The sequence below is a fragment of the Macaca nemestrina genome, chromosome 20 (assembly GCF_043159975.1).
Source record: "Macaca nemestrina isolate mMacNem1 chromosome 20, mMacNem.hap1, whole genome shotgun sequence".
NCBI lineage: Eukaryota > Metazoa > Chordata > Mammalia > Primates > Cercopithecidae > Macaca > Macaca nemestrina.
Window position 1 is genome coordinate 54,509,051 of NC_092144.1, and position 25,305 is coordinate 54,534,355.

Genomic DNA, 25,305 nt, shown 5'->3' on the forward strand with positions numbered 1-25,305 from the left:
TGTTAACTCGATTTCCCCTATCAGTAGTAATGATATTATTAGTATTAATATTTTTAAATTATAAAATGATAATCTACTATTTTCTTTTAAATTATTATAATACTAAAGATACAGTTAACATCTCCTTCGACCACCACAGCTGCCCAGTACTCTTCATTCCCTGTCTTTAAGGTAGAGACCATTATCAGTTTAGTATCTATTCTTATGGACTCTTTTTTATTTTTTTTTTATTTATTACTATTCTGGACTCGTTTATATGCATTTAAATGTGTAGAATGTGTACCCTTGTAAGACTTAAAGAACATCATTCACCTTATATGCTACATAATATTTTGCAAATCTGTTTATACAGTTTATATGATGAAAGACATTGAAATTATTTTCACTTTTTCCACTATTACAAAAAAGCTGCAATAAACGTCTCATTCATGCCCGTGTGAGCATTCTCCATGGGAGGCACAGAAAAAATGCAATTGCTAGGTCATGTGGTAAGCATATTTAAACTTTTAATAGCTACTGCTAATTAATTCCTCAAAGCAACTGCACTAGTTTCCACTCCCACAAACAGTTTATGAGAGTAGCAGATTCACCACATTTTCTTGAAAAAATTTAGACAACCTGGCAGGGCGCAGTGGCTCACACCTCTAATCCCAGCACTTTGGGAGGCCGAGGTGGGCAGATCATCTGAGGTCAGGAGTTCAAGACCAGCCTGGCCAACATGGTGAAACCCCATCTCTACTAAAAAAAAAATTAGCCAGATATGGTGGTGCATGACTGTAATTCCAGCTACTTGGGAAGCTGAGACATGAGAATCACTTGTACCTGGAAGGCGGAGATTGCAGTGAGCCGATACCATGCCACTGCACTCCTGTCTGGGCAATAGAGTGAAGCTCTATCTCAAAACAAAACAAAACAAAATTTTGACAACCTTAAGGGATAAAAATAGATCTGGTTGTAGTTTTGACTTCCCTAGTTACTAAGATGGTTGGGTATCTTTACATATTTTCACTGTCAATGTGAACTTTTATTTTAGTGACTTACCTGTTCATTATGACATTTTTTTCTATTTTATATATATATATTTTGCAATATGTGTTGTTGGGGTTTCCTCTCTCTGATTTCTAATCCTTTGGTTTTGTTCACACAGTGAAATATTATTTATCTCACATATCACTGTCCGGGATATTCAGCTGTGTGGGCACTTTTATTGTCTCCAAGGAGGTAAAATCTTACCATAGCCCTAATTGCAGTACCACATAAAGGGTCTGAACACACACATGTATGGATTCTAATGTTAAGACTCTTGCTATTCTTCAAACCCTTAGATCCCTGTGTTGGGTTGGCTGTTATTAACTTGGCATCACCAACAACCCCTTCTAACAACTTGTCTGTATTGAAGAAGAAAAGCAAGCATCTACCCTTTTCCCAGGATCTCCTTCCCAAGATGGTTTTACATTACAGGCAGCAATGGAGGAGACTGTTATATAACATTTAGCATGTGGAAGACAATGAGAAGAAAAGACCCAACTTAAAATGGGCAAAGAATTTCAATAGGTAGTCCTCCAAAGAAGTGTCCAGTACACACAAATGGCTAATGTAGAGTCCTCCAGTCACCCTCTTTTTCTGTGTCCTGATCAAAAATCACAGAGTGCTTTGACCACTCTGTGACCCAACCAGCTGCACATTTTTCCAGCAGGCTTGAACCCAAACCGGGGCCTTAAACATTTCCAGACATTGACAAAGACTTTATCTCTCCTTCATATTTGAAGGATAACTTTGCTAGATACAGTATTCTTGGACGATAGTTTTGTTTTGTTTTGTTTTTTCCAGCACTTTGAAAATGTCTCTCCACTTCCTCCTGGCCTGTATGGCTTCTGTTAAGAAGTCTTTTGCCAGATGAATTGGAGCTCCTTTATATATGATTTGCTTGTTTTTTTCTTGCTGCTTTTAGAATTCTTTCTCCTTGACCTATGAGAGTTTATTATATGCCTTGGGGTAGTCTTAGTTGGGTCAAATCTGTTTGCTGTTCTATTACTTCCCTGTACCTGCATATTCATCTCTTTCTTAAATTTTGGAAAGTTTTCTGTTATTTTGTTGAATACACTTTCTATTCCTTGCTCTTGCTCAACTCCCTCCTGAACATCGATAATTCTTAGTTTTGGTCATTTGAGGTATTTTCTGTATCTTTCAGGCAATGTTTGCTCTTTTTCCTTCTTTGTTCTCTTCTGTGTATTTACAAATAGCCTGTATTTGAGCTCACTGATTCTTTCTTCTGCTTGATACATTCTGCTATTGAGAGCCTCTAATGCATGTTTCAGTTCAGCAAACATATTTCTCAGTTCCAAGACTTCTGATTTTAAAAAATTATTTTATTCTCTGTTCAGGTTCTCTGATATACTTCTGAATTGCTTCTCTGTGCTATCTTGGAGATTACTGAGTTTCCTTAAAACAGCTCTTCTGTAGTCTTGGTCAGAGTTCACATATTGTCTTCCTGTTAGGATCCGTCACTGGTTCCTTGCTTTGTCCATTTGTGGGACACCATGGCTCCCTGTTTGCTGTTGTTGCTTGTGAATGTGTGTCTGTCTTTGCATCGAATGATTACATATTCCAGTTTTCTCTGTCTGGCTGGTTTTGTTTTTTATTGGATATGGCTCCCTAGAGATTCTTTTTATTTTACCTGTTGATTTTCTTCTTTCCTGCTAGGTTACTGACTTCTTTTTGGTACTAGATGGCACATTAACTCCAGGCTTGCCCCCGTTCTAGTAAATAATCATAGTGCCACCCATCCCAAAAGGGGTAGGTCCCACAGAGGATATCCTAGTTGTAAGAAAGCTGGCTAGTGGTTCATGATTGGGGACCTACAGTGTAGTGATGCTGAACAGCCACTCTGATTTTTGTCTCCTTTGGCTGAGTTGCAGAATAGAGTTTCCATGACGGGGGCAGTATTCCCACCTCCCTCCTTTGTCTCTGGCTGTCCTCAGGGATATTTCTCTCTTCAGTTACTCCTGATGCTCTCTGTAGGTTGAGTCAGGGACGTCTCCTGCCAGGGAACCCAAGATGGTGAGGAGGCTGGTTGTCCACCTTAACATTTTCCAGCGTAGAAACTGTGAGACGGGGAAAATTTTCCACAGTCTTGGTGCCAGGCAGATTAGGGGGAAGCGCATGTGGATAGGAAAGTCCAATTCTCTTACCATCTGCTCAGTTTTTTTCACTTATTTGTATCCTCAGGAACTGTCTCCTTCTATTTGAGTTCTGGGATATTGCTGGTGATAATCTTGGTGCTGTATATTTGTCTTTAGTTTTCTATTGAAAGGAGTGAAGCCAGCTTGCTTCTACATTGCTATTTTTGGAACCAGAATTTAATCTCTACTGCTGACTTATGAGTTGTACTTTAAAAAATTCTTAAATGGTTACTCTAGGGCTTAAAATATATTCCTATATTTTTTCACAGTCTATCTTCAAATCATATTATGCCAATTAATGTATGGAGTACCAACATATACCTCTAATTTCTGCTGGTATATTTCTAATTTCTGTCTTCCCTGTTTTGCAGTGTTCTTACAAAACATCTTACTTTTATATATCCTCTAAATTAATAAAACCTCATTCCTAATTTTGCTTTACTGAATTATATTTTGGAGTAATAAATTATTTTACACTTAAAATGATTGAAATAACTATTTTCATAGTTATGTCTTTTGGTAGATCCAAGTCTATTTCTGGTATGCTAAATATCTCTTACAGTGCAGGTCTGCTAACAGTGAATTCTATCAGCTTCCATTCATCTGAAAATGTCTTTATTTCGCATACCTTCTGAAAGATTTTTTTCCACCAGGCTTAGATTTTTGATTGATCATATTTTTTGTTGTTGTTTCTAAATGTTAAAGATATAACTCCATTGTCTTTTGCTTGCATGGTTTGTGATAAGTCTGATGTTTTTCTCATTCTGCTTCTTACATGTAATGTGTCCCTTTCCTCTGTCTGCCATTAATATTTTCTTTGCACTGTCTATCCATTTTTAGCTACTTGACAATAATCTAGTTTTGTTCTTTTTTAAAAAAAATACTGCTTTGGTATTCTGAGGTTCTTGAATCTGGGTGAAGTCTTATTATTTTTGGAAAATTCTCAGTCATTATCTCTTTAAATATCTTTTCTTCCCATTCTCTCCCCCTGCCCCTGGGTTTCCAAGTATGCAAATATTAGATTTCTATTGTTTTCTTCACACTTTTTCTTTTTGTGTTTTACTTTCTGTGATTTCTATTGACCTATATTCAAGTTCTGACACTTTTCTTAACTATGTTGAGCCTACTCATAAGTCCTTCAAAAGCGTTCTGATAAAAGTAAAAGCAGTAGCATAAATTTTCTTTTCCTAGCATTTCCCATTTGACTATTAAATTTTACTGAAATCCCTATCAACTCATGCATATTATCTGCCCTTTTCACTGGAGTCTTTAGTACATCAATCAGTTATGTAAAATTCCCCAATATTTCCAAAATATGGTTATCTATAAGTGTGGTTTTATTAATTGGTCTGCTATCTATTGGCAGAAGATTGTTCTCAACTTTTGATCTTGTATTTTTAAAACAAAATGCCAGAAAACATATACAGAACAGTAGAGACTGAAGAAAACATTATTTTTTGCCTAAAACTGGGCACACATGTTCTGCTAGGATGTCAGAGTGGAGTGCTGAATTAATCTTTTCAGGAATTAAGCTGGAATTGGGTTTTATTGTTGCAATATATATCTTAGTTGTACCATTGGCTTCAAATTTCTCTAGTGCTATCTTGTGCTTAGGGTGAGAACTGGAGTGCTAAAGTTTTCTCAGTGTTCCTGTTGCCCCATCCTCAGCTTTTGGTCATCCCTTTGCACTGGGGCCACAGAAGGATTCTCCAGGTTCTTGCCTTTCCTCATGGTAGCCTGCTGTTGCCTCTCACTAGGAGTAGGCTGGGGACCAGCAGTGTCCTTTGTTGTCTTGGTTAGTCTCAGTTGTTAGTGGGAATCGGAGTGTGACAGATTCTATGCATTTTGCATTTTAGGGAGCCAGAACCACACAGGACTAAAATGGTACAGAATATCTCTTCCTTCGGCTGTGAAATAAGAAAGCAGGTGAGGCTGCTATACTGTGAATAATGTGAAGACAAGAATTCACAAGAAAAGAGAGGTGAGAGAATTAAAGGAAAGCAATATAAAATCCCCCTACCTTACCCAGACCCTAGCCTTACACTATCTGTAACTTTTCATTTATATGAACTAAGAAATAGTTTTGGTTTAGGCAACTCTAAATTTTCTGTTACTTAGAACTAAAAGCATTCCAACTGATAAAACCACCATGAGCTCTCCCCTGTAAGTGATGATATCAAAGACATGCTTTAGAAGCCCTGGATTTCTGATGACACTGTGCAACTTGAACCAGCACCTTGAAAGCCAAGTTATGCCAGTACTTTGGTCACCATATTCATCCAGCAAGGGGAAATCTGATGGAAAAGCTGTGAGCATCAATTTATAAAACTGGATTGCACTAGGACATCCTAGGCAACATGGATTTTGAGACATAAGGAAATTTCACAGAAATATAAAGTTACTGGATACCTAATTTATCTGTATTCTCAAAAATCCAGGAAATTTAAAAAATTAACTTCAGGGGGTTTATTCTTTACTGTTGGTCCTAATGTCATACAATGAAATCGAGTAATCATATCATGAGTTCTTAAGTATAAGGGATAATATCAATAGCTGTTCACTGCTTTGGTATAATTGGTAAATGTCCATTACAAATATTTTTAAATAAAGCACAAAAAAAAAACACTAAGCCAAAAATTTTGCTTTCCAGAGAAAGCTACTGTATATATAATAATGAGTAATCTTTCACACATTATCTATAAGCATATATTTGAACATACATGTAAAACAGACTTAAATTAGCTGGTTATTATGAATGTACAATCCAGGTTTTTACCAAATAATATGCATGACCTATTCTTGTCATTTTAGAGCTAAATCATACTTTCTGTAGATCTACAGTATAGAACATATAGAAACTTACCCAAATTCATATTGATTGACATTTACTTCCAGCTTAAAACATTACTATCATTGTAAAATCCTTCCTTCCTGCTAAAATTGCTTAATTATAAATTACTGTTCTATGATTTCCAGATCGGCATGCACATTTTACATTTTGATACATATGGGCGGCTTAATAAATATTTTTATATATATTAAATGACAAGCTTGTATTTTTCACTTTCACCAACAAAATGCATCTCTTTTTTTTTTTTTTTTTTTTTGAGACGGAGTCTCACTCTGTCACCCAGGCTGGAGTGCAGTGGCCGGATCTCAGCTCACTGCAAGCTCCGCCTCCCGGGTTCGGGCCATTCTCCTGCCTCAGCCTCCCGAGTAGCTGGGACTGCAGGCGCCCGCCACCTCGCCCGGCTAGTTTTTTGTATTTTTTAGTAGAGACGGGATTTCACCGTGTTAGCCAGGATGGTCTCGATCTCCTGACCTCGTGATCCGCCCATCTCGGCCTCCCAAAGTGCTAGGATTACAGGCTTGAGCCACCGCACCGGGCCAAAATGCATCATTCTTTAAGACAGACACTAGCAAGTAAATGGCAACTCTATCCTACTAGTCAATACATTGATAAATATGCTTAGAAAAATTCAAGATTTTTCCCCTTTTTTGTGTGTCAGTGGGAGAAGTATGGGAATGGAAAACTTGACAAAATTAAAATCCTTCAAACTTGACCCTGCTTAAGGAGGTGTGGATTGGAAAAGGCCACAACATTTACAAATCAGTCAGATCAAATGGACTTTGAGAGAAATATGGAGAATAAAAAAAAACAAGTATTGTGATTTTGACATTTATTAAAAAGTATTTGTCATCAGTAACCATTTTGGATACTTGCAAATATTACAGTAAAACTCTGCTTTAACTCACAGGGCAGGAGTAGAAAATCAATTATGTAAAATACAGTGTTCCATTTTTGCAATATTAACCAGAAACATTGTTTATCAGTTTGTACTGATATTTAAAGTGCACACATGTGTACATATACACACACACAAAGCTAAACTTCAACAGATGGTATAATGTATAGAGACCAAACGTTAAGAAGTGCAGTACATCTCTGCTCAAGATGGAACAAAGGATAGGAACTAACCCCAATAGGGTTACAACCAAATTAATGTTATTTCAGATCATAATAATGCATATTGTTCTACATTTCAAATATTTACTTGAAATGATTTTATTAAGATTACTTGCAAGATTCCTCTTTCAAATACATTTTAAGTGAAGTTTTAAAAAATGAGCTTAAAAGTTTTCAAACATTTTACCTTTATATACTTTTACTTATTTAGCAAAAAGTACTGAGCACCTACATTGAGTTATGAAATGTCATAGTTTTGTAGACTAGCAATGAACAAAGTCCCTTCTCTCACCAAGCTTACATTCTAGAGAACATGGATTTAGGTATGCTCATCACTGTACTTTGATTAAATTCCTGACCATACTCATATTTTATAAGCCTTAGCTCCTGTGCAATGACTGATGTTAAAGTTCTAACAAAATCCCTCATGAAACCCCTCTCATTAAATGTCTCTGTTGTGTGGTCTCCTGGCCATTATGAATGTTGAAGTTGGGCAGAAAATTACATTTTAATTTTTAAAAATTCTTTTTCTACTGAAAGAACTCTAGTGACTGGAACATTTCAGCTCCCATTTGAGGACTTCAAAACAAAACAGAATCTTCATTTCTGTGTAGATTCTCTGATGAAGGGTAGTCCTTACCAAAGTCTTCGCTTCTATAGAATTTATCACTAGTATGGACCCTCTGATGAATCAGAAGACCTGAGCTCCAACGGAAACCCTTACCACATGCATCACATTTGTATGGTTTCTCTCCTGTGTGGACTCTCTGATGAGCCTGAAGATTTGATCTCTGACTGAAGCCCTTTCCACATACCTCACATTTGTATGGTTTCTCCCCAGTGTGGACTCTGTGATGGGCTTGAAGACTTGAATACCCACTGAAACCCTTACCACACTGTTCACATTTATAGGGTCTCCCTTCTGCATGAACCCTTTGGTGTGCTTGAAGGCGTGAACTCTCACTGAAACCCTTTGTACACACCTCACATTTGTATGGTTTCCCTCCTGTGTGAACCCTCCGATGTGCTTCAAGACGCGAACTCTGACTAAAGCCCTTCCCACACATCTCACACTTATACGGTTTCACTCTAGTGTGGACTCTCTGATGACCCTGAAGATATGCTCTCTGACTGAAGCCCTTTCCACATACCTCACATATATATGGTCTTTCTCCAGAATGGACACTCTGATGACTTTGAAGGTATGATCTCTGACTGAAACTCTTACCACACTCATCACATTGGTATGGCTTCTCTCCCGTGTGGACCCTCTGATGGGCCAAAAGTGTTGAGGCCTTACTGAAGCCTTTACCACATTCTTCACATTTATAGGGTTTTTCCCCTGTGTGAACCCTCTGATGAATTTGAAGATTAAAGCTCCAACTGAACCCCTTCCCACACTCCTCACATTTGAATGGTTTTTCTCCAGTGTGGACTCTCTGATGGCCTTGAAGGTGTGAACTCCGACTGAAGCCCTTCCCACACTCCTCACACTTGTATGGTTTTTCTCCAGTGTGAACTCTCTGATGGCCTTGAAGGTATGAATTTCGACTGAACCCCTTCCCACATTCCTCACATTTATAAGGTTTTTCTCCAGTGTGTACTCTCTGATGGGCTTGAAGATATGAACTCCGACTGAATCCCTTATCACATTCCTCACATTTATAAGGTTTCTCTCCTGTGTGGACTCTCTGATGAACGTTTAGAACTGATCTATGATTGAAACCTTTGCCGCATATATTGCATTTGTATGGCTTCTGTCCAGTGTGGACTCTCTGATGATCTTTAAGTTTTGAGCTCCAGTTGAAGCCATTCCCACACTCCTTATGTGGTTTCTCTCCAATGTGAATTTTTGGATGACCTTGAAGATACAAATTATGGCTGAAGCTGTTACCACACACATAGCGTTTATATGGTTGTTCCTTGGTGTGGACTATCTGAAGGTCTTGAAAATGTGAGGCCAGACTGAAGTCATTACCACACTCCTCAGAATTGTAGGAATTCTCTTCCATATGAACCCTATGCTGAATGTCAAGATTTGAACTACAAATGAAACTCTTTCCATACTCTACATCTGTGTATAGTTTCTCTTCAGTGTGGATTTTTTGATGGACTTGAAGACATGAACTCTGATTAAAGACATTCTCATTTTCCTCATATTCATGGGGTTCATCCCTAGTATGGACCCTAAAAATACTATTAAGGTCTAAGCTATGACTGAAGGCTTTCTCATAAATGTTGCGCCTATAGGACCTCTCACCTGTGTGGATAAGTTCATAAGTGTTAAGAGGGGAATAGTGATTGAAATTCCCACCATACTCACTACATTTGCATGGTTTCTCCTCTGTATGCACTCTCTGATAGGATTTCAGATGTGAATTCTCAATATCATCTTCTCTCTGAATATTTTGATGAATGTGAAGAAGTGAACTATAACTACAGCCCTTTCCATGTGAACTGTATGTATAGGGCTTCCCTTTCAAATGGAACTGCTGATGAACTTCAGAGCTGGAGTCATTATTGAAGGCTTTTCTATACCCAGTACATGGATAGGGCTTCTCCTCTGTTTGAATTGAATCCTGATTGAATAATGATACCTTCACGATATCTTCCCCACAGTCATGGCAGCTGTAGTTTTCTTTTCTGTGTACTTCCAGTTTATCATTGTGATGTGAGATCCAACTGACGCTGTCACACTTACAGAAATTATTTTTCATGGAAATTTGCTGACATCTACACTGATAATTACATGACTCTTTCAGATACATTTTTCTCCAAGAATGATGTGCCCTCCAAGATGGATACTCTTGACTTTTTATATAATTGGAGCCATTCCCTATATGAGTCAATATATAGTTCTCATCTTCAGAAATCTGAACTGGTATTCCTGCCCAAACCTGGCAGAGGGAATCACCTTGTTCTTGCAACTGAGAATTCTTCCCTTGAAAAACTTTCAGGAAATCTTGACACCTGATTAACCCACCTGCACTTTGTTGCCAGGTCTGACAGGAGGAAAGCTCTTTGGGGGAAAGGTAGCTTACTGTTACTTCCTGAATACTCTCCATCTTTTGTTGATTCTTCCTTCCTATACGGATAAAGAGAATTCAGACGTGCATGAGTAAATGCTTTATTCGAGAGATTTGAAGATTTTACACTTAGGTCATAACATGAAACTTGAATGAACCAGAGGAAAATTAATGCCACCATTTCTAAGAATACTTACAAAATGCCTCTTCTTTGGCTATACCAGTTACAGGTTGAGTATTCTCAATCCAAAGATCTGAAATCTGAAATGCTCCAAAATCCAAAACTTTTTGAATGTTCTACACGATGTTCAAAGGAAATGCTCATTGAAACATTTCAGATTTCTGATTAGGGATGTTCAACTGGTAAGTATAATGCAAATACTCTAAAATCTGAAAATATTTGAAATACAAAACACTTCTGGTCCCAAGCATTTTGGAGAAGGAATATTCAACCTACATACAAATAGCATTTACATAATTCAGGATATTTGTATGCCTCAAAATCATGACGTTGCAGCACAACTTGGACAGCGAACATGATAGCTATGTTCAAAAGGCCTAGTAAAATCATAAACATGGCTGGGTGCAGTGGCTCAAGCCTGTAATCTCAGCACTTTGGGAGGCTGAGTCAGGTGGCTCACCTGAAGTCAGGAATTTGAGACCAGCCTGGCCAACATGGTGAAACCCCATCTCTACTAAAAATACAAAAATTAGCCAGCCATGGTGGCGCACACCTGTAGTCCCAGCTACTGGGGAGGCTGAGGCAGGAGAATCGCTTGAACCCGTGAGGTGGAGGTTGCAGTGAGCTGAGATCACGCCACTGCACTCCAGCCTGGGCAACAGAATGAGACCCTGTTTCACAAACACAAAATGCAACAACACAACCATAAACATGTTATCATGGATTTATCATGGGTTTCCAGGAAATCTGAAGGGGAAAAGATGATGTTCTTAAATTCAAAAAAATGTAGTTGCAAATGGACAAACACCTTTTGTCCTAATAACTTTTTCTTTTTTGTCTGACACATGAACATGATAATGTTGTTCATTTGTAAGGGTATTGTATGCGTTAAATGATATGCTGAAGAAGGTAAACACAGACCTTTACTTTATGCTTGAGGCATCACATATCCTGTCACAAATGAGCTATTTATCCTCATGAGAATAATAAGCTCTTCTAAGTCCCTGTAGGCCATTATAAATTTTAACTCTTTTCAAAAGATATTTCACAATTATCAATGGCCATGGCATAGGTCAAAATGTGAAAGACTGTGACAGAATTCAACTAAAAAAAATCAGAAAACAATTATGGCACCTGTAGGTGTCCTCTGAGGTGCTCATGAGCCATGAACAAAACTCAATGAATACTGACTTTGGCTTGTGCCATTTTACTGGAAAATTATGTTAATGTTTAGGAAATTTGAGGCAGAAGGGGTTGAAGATAGGATATTTGAGTAGAAATATTTTATTACCAAGTTATTAAAGTTCAGATTATAAGCAGACAGCAGATCTTCATATACTAGTGACAAATATCCTCCCTAAGGACAACTGGTTAAACAGGGTTGAATTAATAACATGCACTCTTCTAACACTTAGAAGTAGATTAAGTCTCTATAATATCCGGAAGAAAAGCAGTAAAAGGAATGTTTTTTCATGAATATTACCCTCAAACATAATCCTGCCTTATTTCTTTGTGTTTGTCTGCCTCTCCACACTGGAATGTATTGTCCATGAAAACAAACACTGTTTTGTGCACTGCATTCCTTTCACTGCCAAGTGAACAGTAGTTGCTCAATAAACATTGATGAATAAATCATAGTTTGAGTTGCTCTCACTCATAGAACTAAAAGGGCATGTAACGTAGCTTTTTAAATGGGAAAGGAACTGGTGATGGTGACAACTCTGCTGGAAAGCTGAAAGGCTATAGGAGAGGTAGGGTGACAATTCAGAGTGATACTGCTGATGAGAAAAGCAAAGGTCACAAGAGTCTACTGTGGATGAAATAAAAATGTAAGATCAAAAAGACCAATAGGCAGGGCCTGTGGATTGAGTCTTTCTCATTTTTAAAGTAACTTTTTAAATGGTATAACTTTGAGCCAGGCATGGTAGTGCAATCCTGTAGACCCAGCTACTCAGAAAGCTGAGGCAGGAGAAATGCTTGAGCCCAGGCATCTGAGGATGTAGTGACCTATTAATATAATCACACCTGTGAACAGCCACTGCACTCCAGCCTGGGCAGCATGGCAAGACTCTCTCAAAAAAACCCAAAATGGTGTAATTTTTCTTGAACAAAATCTTCCCTGTGAGCCCTACCCTATCCCAACTTTTAAAAAAGGAAAAAAGAAAAGGCCACACTGATGACTCTGTGTCACTAGGCTCTGGGGCAGCACATTGATTGTGGGACAACACTTCAAGGTATGTCCATAGGTATGCATCTTGGTACTTTAAAAGCACATTTACTGATGTCTTTGCCTTCTCAAAAGCAAAGCTTTCAGTTATTATAATGATATTTTATCATATAATGATGAAATGAAGGCATATATTATAGGAGGCATATCAGATAAAGTATATAGCTTATATGTGAGAAGTTTGAGCTTCCAGCTTGGGTTAATCATAATCCTTGTAGTTTTGTTTTACTATTATAAAAAACACTCAATATATACCCATAAAGATACAGTGGAGTATGTCCTGTCTTTTGGGACTGATATAGTGGTTTGAGAACATGAAAGCAGCTTGTTAGTCTAAACCCAATTTCTTACAAAGCAACTGCTTCAATGCAAATTAGTACATAATTCATGATATAAAAATATCTCAAATATATAAGAGATTAAAGTTTCTCTCTGACCAGTGGGTTTTGCAATGTTAAGGACATAGAAGAAGAAAAAAAACAAAAGGTCATTTCACTTTGTTTCAAATTCTTCTACAAAGGACCACACACGTTAACAACATTAATTTCCTTTAGTCAATGGTACAGACTGAAGCACCTTGTTACTTTATTTAAATATCTCAACATTTAAGTTATATTTCAATATCAATGGTAGAGTGGTAATAAGAAATCATGTTAAGCTTATAAATGAACTTTATTTGATGGAGAAAATAAGCATGACAAAAGATGACAAAGACCTCATTTGAGGTAAGAAGGTTGAGAATTTATTACGTCTTCATAGCAATCCTGCTTTAGCACTTAGAGGTTGAGAAAGTCAATCATTCAAGCATCCCAAATCGATCAATTCAATAAGAAAGGTGCTATATTTGTCATAAAAACAAATAATTCCTTTGAATTTAATACTTAGCTATAAGGAACTCAGAGAAAAAAAATCTTTATGTCTTCTTCTTTTTCTTCTCCTTTAACAAAAGCTAAGTGAGAACATCAGCTCAGGTAACCCAGCTGAGATCACCTTCCATTCTTACTTTGCTTTTAGATAGAGAAACTAAGGCATTTTTGTGGGCACTACAAGGTATAGTGGTGACAATGTTTAGATCACAAATATTTAAGCTGCAAAAATATTTTGACTCCTTTCTTAACCACTGATATGGTTTTGCTCTGCATCCCCACCCAAATCTCATGTTGAATTGTAATTCACAATGTTGGAGTTGAGGCCTGTGGGAGGTGATGAATCATGGGGGTGCTTTCTAATGGTTTAGCACCATCCCCTAAGTGCTGTCTCATGAGATCTGGTTGTTTGAAAGTGTGTAGCACTCCCCACCCTCTTTCTCTTCCTCTTTCTCTGCCATGTAAAACATGCCTCCTTCCCCTTCACCATCCACCATAATTGTAAGTTTCCTGAGGCCTCCCCAGCCATGCTTCCTGTATAGCCTATGGAACTGTGAGTCAAGTAAACCTCTTTTCTTTATAAATTACCCAGTCTCAGGTAGTTCTTTACAGCAATGGGAGAATGGATGAATAAAGAAAATTGGTACCAGAAAAGTGGGGCATTGCTATAAAGATATCTGAAAATGTGGAAGTCAATTTGGAAATAGGTAATGGGTAGAGGTTGTAATAATTTGGAGGGTTCAGAAGAAGACAGGAATATGAGGGAAAGTTTGGAACCTCCTAGAGAATTGTTACGTGGTTTTAAACAAAATACTGATAATGATATGGACAATGAAGTCCAGGCTGAGGTGGTCTCAGATGGAGATGAGAAAGTTATTGGGAACTGGTACTGGTGATATATTTAGATATATTTAGGTTTGTAAATGCATTTATACATTTTCCCAACACTGGTGCTATGCTTTAGCAAAAAGACTGGCAGCATTATGCCCCTGCTCCAAAGATCTGTGGAACTTTGAACTTGATAGAGATGATTTAGGCTATCTGGTGGAAGAAATTTCTAAGCAGCAAAGCATTCAAGATGTGGTCTGGCTGCTTCTAACAGCATATGTTCATATTCATGGGCAAAAAGATTATCTGAAACTGGAACTTGTATTTGAAAAAGAAGCAGAGCATAAAAGTTTGGAAAATTTGCAGCCTGACCCTGTGATAGAAAAGAAAAATCCATTTTCTGGGGAGAAATATAAGGCTTCAGAAATTTGCCTAAGTAAAGAGGAGCTGAATGTTAATAGCCAAGACAATGGGGAAAATGCCTCCAGGGCATTTCAGAGCCAGTCATGGCAGTCCCTCCTATCACAGACCTGAAGGCCCAGGAGGGAAAAATAGTTCTGTGGGCTAGACCCAGGGCCTTGCTGTTTTCTACAGCTTAAGGACATGGCACCCTGCATTGTAGCTGCTCCAGTTCCAGCCATGGCTAAAAGGGGCCAAGGTATAGCTCAAGCTATTGCTTCAGAAGTTGCAAACCCCAAGCCTTGGCAGCTTCCACGTGCTGTTGGGCCTGTGGGTATGCAGATAGCAAGAGCTGAGGCTTGGGAACCTCTGCCCAGATTTCAGAGGATTTATAGAAACACTTGGATGTTCAGGCAGAAGTCTGCTGCAGGGGTGGAGCCCTCATGGAGAACCTCTACTAGGTCAATGGAGAGGGGAAATGTGGGGTGAAGCCCCCAGAATCCCCACTGAGGCACTGCTTAGTAGAGCTGTGAGAAGAGGGCCACTGTCCTCCAGACCCTAGACCCACCAACAGCTTGCACAATGTGCCTGGAAAAGATGCAGGCACTCAATGCCAGCTCATGAAAATAGCCAAGTGGGCTATACGCTACAGAGCCACAGGGGCAAGGCCTTGGGAGTTCATCCCTTGCATCAGCATGGCCTGGATGTGAGACATGGAGTCAAAGGAGATTTTGGAGCTTTGAGATTTAATGACTGCCCTGCTGGGTTTCAGACTGGCATGGGGCCTGTAGTCCCTTTGTTTTGGCTGATTTCTCCCTTTTGGAATGGGGGCATTTACCCGGAGGCTGTACCCCCATTGTATCTTGGAAGTAACTAGCTTGTTTACTAGAATATTATGCATCCCTTACAAAAACAAGTTATAATCTTAGACTGGGAGGGATTTAACCAAGGTAATGGCAAAGAAGAAAAATTAGTATATTAAAAATAAGAATATATATATCAAATTTTTACATTACTATGAGGTATATGATCATATTAGTATATGTAAAAAAAATTGAGGTATTTTAAAAGGTGACATTATGTTCCAGCTGACAGTATCAGGAAGGTAGATTGGCACGGCATGGCCTCAGCCTGTTTTTGTACAACCCAGGAGCCAAGAGTGCTTTCTACATTTTCAAAGTGGTGTAAGAAAAACAAAGACTATGTGACAAAGAGCACATACAGCCAGGAAAACCTAAAGTATTTAATACTGGGACCTTTAGAGAAAAAGTTTAACTCCTACTCTCAAGGGTCATGTAGGACCCTGAATCTTGACCAAGATGGAAACAAACAATTATAGAAGTAAGTTAATTTGTTTTGAATTTTTTGTTGACTCTTCTTACCCAGCAGCATTCTTAGCTACACAGTTGTGACAGTGGCTTTTGATGTCAGTCTTGAGGACTCAAGAAACTATCAAAATGTTTCAATTCACACAAATGTCCAACTTGAAAATTCTACTTTAAGACTGTGGCTATGTCAAGAGACTATTTCGGGCGAGAGTATGGGACAGAATGGGAAGATAAGAAGCTGGACATAAGAATACAAGCGTGTCTCACTTGAAAATGCTGCATGAGGAAGACCAGTTATAATGTTGGCATTGGTCATTTTTGATACTTACTTCAGCTGATTGGCTATTCTTATCTTTTAGGATTAATGGCTATCCATCTATGAATACCCAAGGACAGCTAAGCAGTCAGAACAGGTATCCATCAGATGAGAAACAGTATTCTAGAATATCCTTCAATTACACAGATTTATTCTACACCTATTAGCTGCCTCAAGGTGAATGGAAGAGAGCAAAGATCATGCATCTATTACCCAATTCATTCAGAGAGAAAAGCAAGTCAAGGAAACTGACACAGAAGCATAATTGAGAGGTCTGAGGGGCAATCATGGGGCAGTGCCTCTGAAACAGACTGAATGAGCAAAAACAAACAATAGTAGGTGAATATGGAAAGTGAGAGCAGGTTGAGGGGACAAATACCTTAGGACCTAATAGGCCACTTTAAGTACTTTAAACTTACTATGTGTGAAATGGGGAACCACAGGAAAGTTTAAACAGAGAAGTGATGTGTTCTGACTCGTTCTAGAAGGGGCTCCATGGCTGTTGTGTTCCTGCAGCACAGTTCTTACCTGAACACCCATCTTTTGGGGTTTCCGTCTCCACCATCAAAAGCTTTTCTTCTCTCTCCAACTGGGATATTAGGTCTGGCTTGAAGGGCTGATGTGCTGTAAAGAAGGCAAGGAGAGCAAAAGCTTTTAAGTTTGATGACATTCAGTTGGTCAAAACTAGACAAAAAGGTATACACAGACAAGTGTGACTCCCCCACATCCCTTCCACCCTGTTACCTTCCACTCACTCTAAGAAACTAACTTCATGATTTTCTTTTTTTGAAATAGGCTCTTACTCTTCTGCCCATGCCAGCATGCAGTGGCATGATCATGGCTTACAACAACTGCAGCCTCAACCTCCTGAGCTCAAGCAATCCTCCCACCTAAGCCTCCAGAGTAGCTGGGACCATGGGTGTGCATCATTATGCCCAGCTAAATTTTTTGTAGAGACAGGGTCTCCCTATGTTGCCCAGGCTGGTCTTGAACTCCTGGGTTCAAGCAATCCTCTTGTCTCGGCCTCCCAAAGTGCTGAGATTACAGGTGTGAGCCAACTGTGCCCGGCCATTATTTTGGTTAAACCTTCCTTCTTGTGTTTCTTCTTATAAAAATAAGTATATATATATATGTCTGTACCCACACACTGTCTATTTACTTATTTTACCTTCTTTCTTAAATGAATTGTAGTATACTATTAATATTCTTTTGGACTTGGCTATTTTTAGGGAAAATTCCTAGAAATGGGTTGCTGGGGAAGGGGAAATACCTGGCTTTGTTAGATACTGTCATCTTGCCCTCCCTAAGGGTTGTATCAATTTGCATTCTTCCTTTCAATGCATGAGAGTTCCTCATTCCCCACAGCTTTGCCAAAAAATGTACATTGTTACGTTTTTTAATTTTTGCCCATTTCATGGGTGAGAAATGGCATTTCAGTATAACTGTAATGAACATTTCTTTTGCAATAAACTGAACATCTATTCATATGCATACATATTTATATGTGTGTATATTTGTATGTATATATACACATACACACACACACACACACATCCTAGCTCCATGTTCTGAGACAAAGAAACATAGATATTACAATGACCATACCTAGCATCCAGACTTTGGCATTAAATACCATTCCCCAGTAAAAAAACAAAAACAAAATATGGATAATTGCAGAGCCAAGGCAAAGTACAGATGAGCACAAAATATCGTGCTCTACCAATAAAGTAAGAAAGTGTTCAAAAAAAAAAAATTGTGGACATGTTACAAGGTCACAGGAGCCAGCTTAAAGAGGCCAAACTTGGGACAATTTTAACATCTAAAAAATTACAGTAATAAACTATAAACCTTTAAAAAATTTCACAAATCCCTACAAATAACAAATGAATTGATGCTTAAGAAGTGGGGGACTCTTGTTGACTGCAAGTTTATGCAGGTCCTGGCTGCTAAATGTGGAGGTGAAGTTAGAAAAATCGTCATTTTGTAACCGTCATGATAAGGACCAGATAAGGCAAGATCATCACCGGGTGCTAAATCTACAGGAAAATACTTGTGTTACCCTATGATTACAAATGGGGGGAAAAAAAAAAAAGCAGTAATTATATAGTGGGGAAACTGCATAACATCGTGACTGAGTAAGGAAAGTTAACACCACCTTTGAGGGACAAATGACTTCATGTGCCTCCAGATGTGATTCCCTCAAAAGTGCACACTCTACCTACGTAGAGTTCCTGCTGCATGGATCATGTGAATCTAATTTTGTGGAATCATTAGGAATGTTCTATTAAAAATAAGGGAAGAGGTGATAATGTTCTTCAAAAATGTTACTGTCATGAAAGACGAAGAAATGCTGTGGAAATGTTCTAAATTAAAGAAGGCTAAAGAGACAGAACAACTATACTAGACTGTAGACTAGATCCTGTTCTGGAGTGAGAAAAACAAGCTTTAAAGAATAAAATTAGGCCGGGCGCGGTGGCTCATGCCTGTAATCCCAGCACTTTGGGAGGCCGAGGCGGGCAGATCACCTGAGGCCAGGAGTTTGAGACCAGCGTGGCCAACATGGTGAAACTTCATCTCTACTAAAAATATAAAAATTAGCTGGGCGTGGTAGTAGATGCCTGTAATCTCAGCTATAGGCGGCTGAGACACAAAAATCACTTGAACCTGGGAGGCAGAGGTTTCAGTGAGCTGAGATTGCACTACTGCACTCCACCCTGGGCAACAGAGTGAGACTCTTGTCTCAATAGAAAAAAAAAATTGATATATATATATATATATAATATATATATATAATTGGCTTTATGGATAACATTACAGCGTAAATGATAAATAAGATAAAAGCATTATATCTATCCTGAGAATAGGTAAGAGAATATTCCTCTTTTTCTAAAACAGACTGTGCAGTAAAGGAAAGAATTAATCTTGTCCAAAGAGAGATTTGGATTTAGCCTTTGGCTTCTGGAAGGTAATCTCTAAGTCCCTGGAATATTCTGCCCAATTAGAGTGTCTTTTGTTTACCCAGAAGCCTTGGGCTACACACCAGATAATTAAACAACTGATATACAGTGGGGGCTTTGAGCCACGTGGTATTAGCTTAATCTCTGGAGAAACTGGAATCTAAGAGCAGCCACCCAGGTGGCCAATCATATCTAGGGAACTAAGCTCCAACAAAAACTCTGGACACTAAGGCTCGAATGAGCCTCTCTGGCTGCCAATGCTCCTTGTGTATCGTCACACATCACTGCTGGGAAGAGTCAGTGCTGTCCACAACTCCACTGAAGATGACAAGTGGAAGCCGACACCTGGAACACTCATGGACTCTGCTCCCTGGGCCTCTTCCCTAAGCTGACTTTAATCTGATTCCTTTCCCTGTAATGAATCATTAACCATGAGGACAACTGCTTTCAGTGAGTTCTGTGAGTCCTTCTAGCGAATTATTGAGCCTGAGTGTGGGGCTCAATACTCTTGGGTCTTGGGGACTCCTAATCTTGCAACTGGTATCAGAGGTAAGAGGGAACTTGGGGACTCCTGAACTCTGCATATACACTGAAGTATTTAGAGAAAAACAGTCATGGTATATTCACTACCCTCAAGTGGTTCAGAAAAAGATAACGACTATATATATTTTTTCATATACATACATAAGTATGTATGGAGAGAGAAAGAACATGAACATAAATGATAGAGCAAATAGGGTAAAATGTTATTAGAGGTGAATCTAGGTAGAATCTCGGTGAATCTATATGGGTATTCTTGTCCTTTTGTAAGTTTTCAGTGAGTTTAAAGTTATTTACAAATACATTATTTTTTTTAAAAAAACCCTCTAAAAAGTCAAGTTCATCAACAGTTACTGGTGCCCTGAAAAAAAAACTTACTTATCTGAAACAACTTACTAAACTGTTAGATGGCAAATCAATGAAGCAGGACCATATTTACTATTCCAAGGATAGACTGGAGAGAGCCGTCAGAAACATCTTGTCTGTGCTGCACAGGGATTATTAGGACTCTCAGGCACCCAATCTCAGAGAATAATTTCAGGGGCTTCAGAGTTTCTAACAATTGAGCACACAAAGACACCCCAGGAGACTGCCGTTGAGTTACCAAGAGCACCCATCCTCACCTACTAAGAGCAGGTTCCTGAAGTTCTCCAGCATCACATCTCGGTACAGTTTCCTCTGGACAGAGTCCAGCAGCCCCAGCTCCTCCTCGGTGAAGACCACAGCAACATCCTTGAATGTCACCATCTCCTACCATACCAAACACACGCACACTAAGTTTACAGAAGAAGGGCAGTGCTGAGAAGGTGTAAAGGATGGGAAGCTGTTCTGGAGTCTGGGCAACTTGAATCAAATTTGCAGTTCTCTTCTGTTTGCCTTCTTTAATGCTAACACCATTCACCAAAAGGGCTGCAAGAAAAGAAATCCTTACACTTTAAAATTACTTCCTTTGGTTAGCACTTATAAGTAAGCCTCTGGAACTCTGTTGCACCCTAGGTTACCAATATTTTAAATTGTATTAATAATGTCATTTGCTCCACAAAAGCTTTAGTTCTAACAGTGACTGATGCTACCTGTTTCTCCTCATTTACACACACACATCACTTATTTAATTTGCCAGATTTACAGGGTATCAGTCATCCTTACTGCTCAAATATATAGCTCATCCTCTGTGCTCATCTGGAGACTGTTGCAGTGATAGGCACAGCTCTGGAGCCTGACTGCCTGTGTCTGGATCTGGGCGCTCTGCCCAATGCTAGCTCTATGATCTTGGACAAGTTTCCTTCCTTCTCATTTGTATGGTGAAACTTATCCCATAAAGTCCTAGTAATAAAATGAATGACCACATGTAAAGCATTGAAAAGCAGTGCCTGGCACACAGTAAGTACCCAACAAATGTTAGCTACATTATTAATATTTTCATCATATCTTCTATCCCATTTCTGGGCTGCAAAGTAATTCAGAAAACTAATGGTCTAGAATATAATGATTTGATCCAACTAATGCATACTTAGTTTGAGGTTACCTATACGAACAATGTTGCAAAAACAACCTTTTGCATTGATGTTAGCCTCTGGAATTCTGTTGATTATCTCCTCAAAATAAATAGCAAAAAGTAAAAATGGCAATGCTGAAGAATAATGACCTTTAAAGTTCTGAAATCATAATGGCAGGTGTTTTCCCAAGACAGATTTTTGCCTTCCATCTTAGCCTTCTTCCAAGAAAGTATAAATCCTAGTCAACGCTGGATACAAAAGCTTTAAAAAAAAACCTTTCATAATCTCACGAGTAAATTTGGGAAGTAAAAACCAGTTATTAAAAAAATTCTCACAAACTTATTAGTAATAAAGTTCATTCTCTTTGCACACATTTGCTGTTCATCTCTATTTCTTGTTTTGTAATAATAATTCATTTGGGGGACAATGAGGTCTTTTCTTCCATGGACATTGTAAATATTCTTCATTCTACTTTGCTGTCTTGCAACTTTTTGCTGTAGGATAATTTTAAATTTTTAAATGAACAACTGTTCATTCCCATATTTCTTCTGGCTGCAGTTCTGAGCATAACAACTTCAGCTCTAAATGCAGAACTCTGCTTTGGTTTGATTTGCTTTGCTTTTTTGTCAGTCTTTCCACCCCAGTGATACGCCTGAAACTCTTGACCCAGAAGGCAAAGGCTTTAGAGTTGGCCAGATGCTTATCTTCCTGTATGAACATGAACCTCTTATCTTCAAGGTAACAGTGCAAATGACTCTACGGTCCCCCTCTAACAGTCATCTGGGGCCATGAATAGTGTGACAGATGCAAAGTGCCTATACATCCTATGGTATGACTAAAAACTTTAAGTGCCTGTATTACTCTAATAAAATTAATAATGAAACACACACAGACATACAAACATATATAAACACATAGCTACAGGTACTAAGAAGAATCCAGCTCTTCTTGTACAAAAACATCTATTTTTTCCCCCAACTTTAGCTTCAATATAATCTTGTTAGACAAAACCATATTTTGTGTATTCCACCTGAGACATCACTTTGGAGAAAATATTTTTAGTTTTGAGTCCCTAGAACATTATGGACAAATAATATCAAAATTCTCTCAGATTGCTTTTTGAGTCAAGATTATTTGTAGGAAAACTGATAACTGCAATGTAAAACTGCAAGAATCCTCAGGAACTTAAAAGCTTGTGAGTTGGAAATAATTTAAAGAAAAGAGCCGGGCACGGTGGCTTAAGTCTGTAATCCCAGCACTTTGGGAGGCCAAGGTGTATGGATCACAAGGTCAGGAGTTCAAGACCAGCCTGACCAAGACAGTGAAACCCCGTCTCTACTAAAAATACAAAAAATTAGCTGGGTGTAGTGGCGGGCGCCTGTAATCCCAGCTACTTGGGAGGCTGAGGCAGGGAACTGCTTGAATCCAGGAGATGGAGGTTGCAGTGAGCCAAGATCACGCTACTGCATTCCAGCCTGGACCACAGAGCGAGACTCCATCTCAACTGAAGAAAAAAAAAAAAAAAAAAGAAAGAAAAAGAAAAAGAAAAGGGGGGGAGAGGGATAACAACAGTTTACTTCAATAATATTAGATGATAAAAATTAACTGCTATTATTTTATGCAGATAAAAAGCCTAATTCAAAATTGTTATATATTACTGCAAGACTAGTTATATTTTAAAAAATGACCACGGACAAAAACAGATTTGTAAGCAGGGTAATAAGGTGTAGGATTTTAAAATTTCTATTCTTTTTTTGTACTATTATTTATGAAATAAATAATAAAACCCATTTACAACTAAAAGGAAATTTTAGAAAAGGACAAAAGCAAAAGCAAGAGCCTGATACATAAATGATACTACATGCCTGCTGTCATTCTTTACCCTTGGCAAAGAAGGGGGAAAAAGATGTGTCCACTCACTGCAAAATGAGGTCACATGTAAAATGGCAGAAATGAAAACCAGCTCACCTGGAATTTGGTCATTTTTCTCTTTCTTGTTCTAGAGAAAGGCAGAGACCTGAGAAGGGAGAACAGGGTAATACGAAAGAAGCCACGATTAAAAGGGAAATGTATCTTTGTGCAAATTAGAAAAAGGTGTCCCCTCCCCCAGCAGATGTGGTGGCCACACACCTGCGTTAAGGAGCAGGTAGCATGGGCTGGATTCCAGCTACCACTTGGACCTCCTGGCAGGGTGCCCTCATGCATGGGGCAACGTGCACAGCTGTACCCAATAGCCTCACATGCCTTACAGCTCCCAGCATGCTCATTCTGATCCTGGGAGAGGTGGGAAAGGAGAGGCAGTGGCATGTCACGTACCGGTTAAAAGTGGACTCTGGGGACAAAATGTCTATGTTGAAAACCCGGTGCTACTCTACACTTTCTGAGTAACCATGGTTAAATTCATGAACCTTTCTAATGTTTCAGTTCTGTCATCTGCAAAATCCAGACCATACAGTGCCAACAATACATGATTGTTATTAGGATTATCTGTATGCACAGAGGAAACCTATTATAACTACACCAGAGATCTCTATTTCCTTGCAACTATAGAGATGCAGATAGTATTCTGTATGACAAAATTGCCCTGGCAAATGTATTTTGTAAGACATCTGGACAGCAGAGATTACTGCTCTGTCCCGGGAAAGTCACCCCTAACTTCTGGAATGTCTGTAGCTCTGGCTTCTTACTTTTATTTGTTGCCACGGTATATACTATATACATCGAAAATGAAAAATACAGCGGCTAGTAAATATTCCTCCTGAGCTCAGGGGAAGTTCAGTGGTACATCCCTCTTCCCACAGGGTACAACAAAAGACTAATGAAACCTGTGAGACGACTACATTTCTTAAACAACAATGTGATCCTCTGTCTAGCTATGACAAAATCTCATTGGTGATGAGAACACGTAGCCTGCAGGGTTGTTTGCGGGGCTGTGTGTGCTCCTCTGTGAAAAGCAGCTCAGTGCTTGACCCTGGGGAGGACTGGACATCAGGAGTTTAATTTCATGGTTCTTCCTCAAGGTTTGTTACTTTACTTACTGTTCTCGGGCAACTTTAAGGCTATCTGTGCAAGAGAAAGAACTGAAAAAAATAAAAAAGGAACTGAACATGAACTGTGAGTAAGGCAGAGCCTTCTAGCACCACCTCAAAGAGAGGTCCACTACTCCAGTAGGCACCTGCTCCCTCCTCCTCCACCTGGCCTCTGCTGTAGAATCCACAGGATGTCAGCACAACTACCAAGGACAAGTATGAACTTGGCTGCGTAATCAGCAGTAAAAGAGCTGAGGTTTCTTTCACTTATCCAGTATTTATGGATCACCTTCTAAAAGGAATATAGTGCCCAGATAGATGCCAGGGTAGAGGGTGCATGGAGTCCTTTGAGAGAGCATGGAAGGGCCCTCAAACCCATACATGATGAGGGAGGATGGATGAGGATGGAGAAAATGAGGGCTATCTTAGTGTTGGAAGCTGACCGACCTATATTTGCCGCTCAAAGAGAAAGGAGTCATCAGACTATTGAAACAGAATGAGAGTTAGTGGGTATCTAGGGCAAGAGAGGAGGCAGAAAATATGGTGAGAAGACCAACGCATATGCTTTAGAGGAACTCCCTCAGTTAATCCCACAACCACCCAAGAAGTTGGGACAATTTGTAACTCCTTTTACAGTTGAGAATACTGAGGAATCAATATTTTAAGCGGCTTTGTCATTTTAGCTAGCAGAACAGCCAGGACTATTAGCCCAGGGTCTGTGTTCTCAATTACTAGGACAGTGGCTCTTAAGCTGCCAGCTAACCGGTATCAATGGGGAGGTTTAAAAAAGAATACCAACGCCCAGACCCAAGTCCAGGATCCATAAATGAGGATCTGTGGAAGAAGAGTTTTTATGAAATTCCCCAGATGACTACAGTGTGCAGAGAGGATTGTAAACCACAGACCAGGACATAAATAGAGGCAGTTTGCAGGATAAGCCCATGCAATTAACCACTAGGCCAT

The 25,305-nt window shown here is 39.0% G+C and overlaps 1 protein-coding gene across 4 annotated transcripts in view; it reads right to left on the minus strand.

Moving 5' to 3' along the window:
• Positions 1-6,847: 6,847 nt before the first annotated feature.
• LOC105463819 (zinc finger protein 112) overlaps positions 6,848-25,305 on the minus strand; it is a 34,839-nt gene continuing 16,381 nt past the window's right edge. For 2 of the 4 annotated variants that reach the window (XM_071087069.1, XM_011711157.2), the window contains 4 exons: positions 23,282-23,330; positions 20,441-20,567; positions 16,849-16,944; positions 6,848-10,234 (listed from right to left, as the gene is read on the minus strand). In XM_071087069.1, the coding sequence (XP_070943170.1) occupies positions 7,731-10,234; positions 16,849-16,944; positions 20,441-20,567; positions 23,282-23,296 (2,742 nt within the window). In that variant the 5' untranslated portion in view covers positions 23,297-23,330 and the 3' untranslated portion in view covers positions 6,848-7,730. Of the gene's footprint in view, positions 10,235-16,848; positions 16,945-20,440; positions 20,727-23,281; positions 23,331-25,305 lie in introns of all 4 variants that reach the window. The other 2 variants (XM_011711158.3, XM_011711159.3) reach the window with 2 other exon arrangements.